Source organism: Penaeus monodon, chromosome 23 (genome assembly GCF_015228065.2).
Source record: "Penaeus monodon isolate SGIC_2016 chromosome 23, NSTDA_Pmon_1, whole genome shotgun sequence".
In the NCBI taxonomy this organism is placed as follows: Eukaryota; Metazoa; Arthropoda; class Malacostraca; order Decapoda; family Penaeidae; genus Penaeus; species Penaeus monodon.
The window spans coordinates 36,883,425-36,883,748 of NC_051408.1; the positions used below are offsets into that span (position 1 = coordinate 36,883,425).

General features: G+C 46.9%; 1 protein-coding gene across 2 annotated transcripts in view; it reads left to right on the top strand.

Annotated features, from left to right (window-relative positions):
- LOC119588400 overlaps positions 1–324 on the top strand; it is a 4,488-nt gene continuing 4,164 nt past the window's right edge. For both annotated transcript variants that reach the window (XM_037937079.1, XM_037937080.1), the window contains exon 1: positions 1–238. In XM_037937079.1, the coding sequence (XP_037793007.1) occupies positions 178–238 (61 nt within the window). In that variant the 5' untranslated portion in view covers positions 1–177. The remainder of the gene's footprint in view (positions 239–324) is intronic.

Consider the following 324-nt stretch of genomic DNA (forward strand, 5'->3'; position numbering starts at 1 on the left):
AAGATAACCTAACTCTAATGAATAGGCCCAGCGTCTAATGGTTCTCGGGAGCCTGACGCAGCCCGTGAGAAAGAGCAGGTGTGACCAGATTTCTGTTGTTGAGAAATCTACCCCTAAGGCTATAAGTAGACATGAGGAGGGTGTTTTCACGTTATATTTTGGGCATCTCGAGAAAACATGTTGAAGGAATCGCTGTTCGTCGTTTCTGCTCTCTTCGCTGTTGCGGCAGCTGGCCCACGTAAGTAGAAGGGGCTGGGGAGTTTGTGCATTGACGGGGAAAAAGTCTGCAACGAGATCTGTCCTGTTTTGTTATGATATATATTG